At 41.8% G+C, this 5324-nt stretch overlaps 1 protein-coding gene across 2 annotated transcripts; it reads right to left on the bottom strand.

Annotated features, from left to right (window-relative positions):
• Positions 1–402: 402 nt before the first annotated feature.
• On the bottom strand, positions 403–5246 carry si:ch211-151h10.2 (uncharacterized protein LOC567699 homolog). Of its 2 annotated transcripts, none has more exons than XM_022202780.2 (9): positions 5051–5246; positions 3319–3528; positions 3165–3247; positions 2129–2267; positions 1701–1819; positions 1434–1614; positions 1204–1287; positions 1020–1115; positions 403–935 (listed from the first exon to the last, which is right to left on the bottom strand). In XM_022202780.2, the coding sequence occupies exons 1-9, from the start codon at positions 5111–5113 to the stop codon at positions 594–596; spliced, it is 1317 nt and encodes a 438-aa protein (XP_022058472.1). In that variant the 5' UTR covers positions 5114–5246; the 3' UTR covers positions 403–593. The 2 variants fall into 2 exon arrangements, with proteins under 2 accessions (XP_022058472.1, XP_022058471.1); XM_022202779.2 differs by having other exon boundaries at positions 3319–3580; positions 5051–5204.
• Between the last annotated feature and the right edge of the window lie 78 nt (positions 5247–5324).

Below are 5324 nucleotides of genomic sequence, written 5' to 3'. Positions count from 1 at the left end.
CTAGAAGACACAAAATCCGCAAAACAAGCAGTCAGTTTCACAGCTGAGTGTTTTCAAAAAGAAAATGCAGCAAATCAAAGATAATCTCAACAGCACAAATTCAAATTTGATATGTAGAATCAGTTCCTGCTTCACACATGCATGGCTGAATTACTCTAATACTACAACTTTTCACTGAGTAGAGTAGTGTTACAGTGTTTTTGCAGAGTTATAGGTGAGCTGCTCTGCTTGACCTGCAGTGACGAGAATGTTGTGTAGAAAGAGGTTAGAACTTCGTAGATCCACATAGCTGAGGTATTTTAAAGCAAGCAGGGATTATTTTCATGTGACTTTGATGCACAGAGATGAGCTTTAAGGGTTTAAGATAAGATGTTCTTTGAAAAGAATAAAGAAAGACCGACGATCATTTTAAGGATCTGTTTAACAGCAACCTGAGCAGCATTACAGCAATAAAATCCACATATTATAATCACAAAATGTAATAAATACTCAAGTTCGAGGCAACCAGCAAATGATCAACATTTGAGAATATCTTCACAGATTGATAATCTACTTCAGTATTTACAAGACACCTGTTTGAAGATGGATAAAAATCACTTCCTCCTTCCTGATCTCCGCAGGCGTCCGATAGTGGAGGTGAACAGCGCTGATCTCTCACACAGTGAATGTGGACCGTCTGCTTCTGTGTTTGTTTCTGCATCCGCCGAGCCGACAGACGAGGACTCAGACCTCGAATTACTTCGCTGTGGCAACATTTCACTCGTGCATCCACTCTGCACATGTCTGGAAGTCTGTGGAGACTCTCGGGCTCCGTTAGCATGAGCGAGGGGCCCTGCATGTCCGTCCTGATTTCCTTCTCCAAGTCCCTCCAGGTGGGCCTGGAAGGTGGAGGTCTGTTGTTCCAGGGAGATGAAACCCTCCTGTACTTTATCAAACTGCAAGAAGAGAAACAATTTTGTGCTGGTGGCTTTTCTAAACTGACTTAAACCCGTTTACCTACGGGGCAGAGTTTAATGTACCTGCTCAATGTTGGACTGAAGCAGAAGTTCAGGCCAAACGGACTCGCTGCTGCATTTCACGCTGTTGCTGGTGTGTTTGTGGCTCCATGTTAACTCCTGTGGAACAGAAACAAAGAGGATTACTGAGAGAAGACAGCAGGAAAGCATCAGAGCTGATGTTTTTCTTGCATGGGGAGATGTTTACCTGCAGTAGCTGTGTGCTGTTGTTCAGATGAGCCTGGCAGGACTTAAGTCTGTTCTTGTGGTGAGTCAAGATTGCATACAAAGTCTTTGACAAAGGAAAGATGGTGTTTAGAAACCAATCTATAGGAATCAGGAAGCTCAAACTAAGAGGACAGACAAACTAAAATACACTGGAATAATTAAATATATGACCTTATTGTGAAAAGTTTGAGTCATCCCACATGTGTTTACCTCTGCGTCTGTCTGAGCTGAGGCCACATCCACCTGGTCTCGGCTTCCCCGTTTGCTCAGCGTGACCCCGGTATGCAGCTCCTCCAGCTGGGCCCAGAGGCCATCCAGGCCCTGCAGCAAGTCCTTCACACTGGCCTCGAAATCCCCCTGCACCTGGACCAGAGTTCGCAGGGACCTTGTTCTGTCAGAGAGGAGCATTTGATGTCAATCCAACTGAGCGAAGTCTCCAGGGAGGCAGGATGCATACGTACACTGAGTGAACCTCACCTCTGCTGCAGATAGCTTTGCATGAGCCTCAGTTTGTCTGTCAGCGTGGAGCCTCCATCCACCTCCTCCAGCATCACCTCTGATCCAACATCAGCCTTCTTCAGCGAGTGAGACACCGACTGCAGTGGGAAAGAGAGGACAAGTTCAGCATTGCGGGTTTGTTTGGTTGGGAGCGGCAGACAAAACATTCAAATTCCTCTCGTCAGCCTGTCAGAGTTAATTCAGAGTGCGGATGACAGCAGCTCGGCGATGGCATGTGCAGCCTGCGGCCAAAATATCTGCACATTTCGGAGTCCAAGGTCTGATCTCGCTGCTCAACATGCAAAGAGCGACTGAAAACAAAGGGGATGACAAATATTGCCGGAGGCTGCCGTGGGTGGGAGACAGAGGGCAGTTTCTTTCTGAAAGTTGTTTTTTCTTCGTCTTACCTCCAGTCTGGAGAGGAGAGCCTGAATGTGGGGCACGCTGGGGTCTGACAGGGGCTCCTGGAGGACGCACAGCAGCAGGCTGTCTGCCAGGGCGAGAGTTAGAGTAAGGTGGAGGCCTGGACTTACTGACCGGGGCATCCTGGAGGAACGAGGACAACACAGTGAGCATGCAAATTTGAAAAAATTAGCAAGATTCTTCAGTAATTTGCTATGTTTCTTTCCCAAATTAGAAACTCGGACCTAAAAAAAGGTAGTTTTCAAACAAAAAAGTGCATATTAGAGCCAAAAAAAACTAAATACTGTCATAAACGTTACTGAGTATATACTGCATATATGCTCACATCTCACATCCTATAGACTGTTTACAGTGTTTGTCATGTTCATGCTGCTATTCCTTTATATGTACTGCTTATATCCCAAATCTATTTATTTCTACCTGTAGATTTACATGTTCTGTTTTATAATGTGTACATATAGCTATATTCATATATTAGTGTGTTCATACCACTGTCTAAACTGGTCATTCTGTTTAGATTGTAAAATACTGGAAATAATGCACTTTATTCCTGCTTTTGTATTTCTGGGTAAATGCTAAACTGCATTTGGTTGTCTTAATATTCTGTGCAATACAAGAAAGACAAATCTAATCTAATCGAAAATGAAATAAAGACACTAATTGGATTTGTCACACATACAAGCATGTCATAAAACCGCAAAATAAAACTGCAGGGAGAACTAAGGTGCTGCTTGTCCCTTAATTGACAAAATAAATAGTCATATAATTGAGGAAATAAAGACACTAACTGCATCTGTCACACATTAAAATACTATAGAACAGTGAAATATATCCTTCTAGCTCTTTTCGGTGTGTTGAATTGACATGTTGGGTGCACCAGATTTGAAAATTCACATCTGCCGAGGCTGTGAGGTGTAGAAAAGAGAGGCCCATGTGATGCTGTAAGGAAGTAAATGCTGTAAGGTGTGGTTTTTTTTTAATTAAAATGTGTGTGAAGATGTGTAAATACTAAAGCCTCACCGAGAACACTGGTTATTCCAGCTTTTAGTCACAACCTCCTGCTGTTCCCTCTGCGGATTCTCCCCCTTGAATTCAAGCAAAGTCTGAAAAAAACAAAACATGATTAAAGACGCCAGCATAAGAAGGAAGATCCATTTCTCGTGGTTCTGCTCACCTGCTCCTGTCCTGGCTGCAGGCAGATCTTCAGGGCATAGATGTAGCCTCCCAGGGCAACCAGCAGCAGAAGCAGCAGAAGCAGCAGCAGCAGCCTCCAGCAGACGTCCAGCAGCGACGCAGAGGGATGCAGCAGCGCCTCCAGCTGGCAAAGCGACCACACCACACCCACCGGAGCCCAACTGAACCAGGGCCTCAGTGGCCTCAGGACCTGGGACCAACAGGTGTGCCATGGTTGGCCTTCATCTGGAGTTTGGTTTGAACTTAAGAGATTTGATTCAGTGATTTATTTCAGACATTTCACAACACCATAAAGGCAAAAAAGAGAAAATAAATGGCAGAAAATGAAACTCAATACCTTAAAGTAATATCTGAAAATGAATAGGATGAATTTTATCTCTCTATCTATAATCCCACATTATTATATTTTTCAAGCAGTCTTCTTCTTTGCACATTTTCTTTAATAGTTTTAGAGTAATTCTGAGATCATTGTTCAGACTGTTCTATAAATTTACCCCATAAACTGATGAACATCTGCTCTTCATGGTGGTACACATAACGGCTTTTTAAAATTTACATTTTTCTCTTAAAGTTTTTAATATAACTTACTGTTTGCTTTGAGAGTTATTTGTGCAGTTCTAAAATGTACTGAATCACAAAAATTCCAAGTATTTGTTTTATTATGTCCCACATTCAGAGCAATCCCAAAAGCTGATTTCCCTGATATTTTTACTTGATATAATTAAGTATTATATGTGTTAACCCACAGTTTTTTTGCACAGTAGGTGAGCATTATAATGTATAAGAGGAATTCAGAATGTGTCTTGTCCTTTGTAAGACTAAAAGTTTGCCAACTTTGCTTTTATATATTTTATGTAAGTTTGTGATCCACGACTACACCTTCAAATAGTCAATTCAGTGTTAAAGTTATCAATCTTTACCTGAAGTAAAGAGTTTATTCTGTGATTGATTGCCAAACATCCTAAATTTAGTGTTTAAGATTTTGTGACAGTTTCCTGTTAAACCATCTCCATTTCTATTTTATCATCTGAACAAAAAATATTCAGATCATCTACAAATACCATAAATTTAATTTATCTTGAGACCTCACACACACCAAACAAATTTACATATAGTATGAACAATTTTGGTCCTAATACTGACCCTTGCGGGACACCATATGAAGTATCTAACAGACTGGAGACAGAACAGAAGTTAAGTGTGAGAATTAAAAATGAAAAGAACACAAGTAGTCGAGGAAAACGGTCATGTTGCTTTATAAGATTACTGAAATTAACTTTTTGTTATTCATTTTGTGAGAACTGCGCCTTTATTTAGCATTATTTTCTGTCACTTTTGTATGGTTGAAATGTGAGAATTCAGGTTTTTACAGCAACACTTGGCATACATTTATTTATTTTAGCATTTGGGTCTTTAGAAATCTGAAGTTTTAAGTGAGTTTGAACTTTTAGTCAGTGATTTTCTTCATAACGTGCTTTTATAATGACCTGTTGTGTCCAGCAGCTAATTTACAGTCACTTCAGGTCTCCGCTCAGTTAGACATGAACCCTTCCACAACTCACACATGCTGACAGATTTGTGCCAAATGGAGCAGAAAACTATCTTACCACCATCATTACACGCTGACTTCTCCTCCCTGTAGCAGCAGATAATCAGAGACCTGCCACTCAATAGCAAAGACAAGCTGCTGAACTACACAAATTTCTGCCTACCTCTGTTCTGGGCTCCTCTCTGCAGGCTCTCCCTCCTTTTCCTCCTTCACCTCCTCCATCCATTTACTGCCACAGTCCCGGCCCTCCTTCCCTTCCTGCCTTGCGACCCCCAGACTTTTGGGGTAGATGAGAGTCAGTCGAGGCATGAGAGCCGCTTAGACATGCTGGTTGAAACTGCAGCCGAGCCATCAGGTGAACAAAGTACACCTGTTCAATACATGATTAAGTCCTTAAACGCAACAGGCTTGTTCGACTGGTTCCACTGGAAGATTTG

This window comes from Acanthochromis polyacanthus, chromosome 13, assembly GCF_021347895.1.
Source record: "Acanthochromis polyacanthus isolate Apoly-LR-REF ecotype Palm Island chromosome 13, KAUST_Apoly_ChrSc, whole genome shotgun sequence".
NCBI classification, from domain to species: Eukaryota; Metazoa; Chordata; class Actinopteri; family Pomacentridae; genus Acanthochromis; species Acanthochromis polyacanthus.
This window is presented reverse-complemented; position numbering and strand designations above follow the sequence as displayed.

Excerpts from the sequence above, each read along its gene's own strand:
- si:ch211-151h10.2 (XM_022202779.2), bottom strand. The coding sequence starts at position 5,196 with ATGCCTCGACTGACTCTCATCTACCCCAAAAGTCTGGGGGTCGCAAGG. Across the intron at positions 1,615-1,700 it reads CAAAGCTATCTGCAGCAGAG|AACAAGGTCCCTGCGAACTC; the intron begins GTGAGGTTCACT and ends CCTCTCTGACAG. Across the intron at positions 936-1,019 it reads TTCAGTCCAACATTGAGCAG|TTTGATAAAGTACAGGAGGG; the intron begins GTACATTAAACT and ends CTCTTCTTGCAG.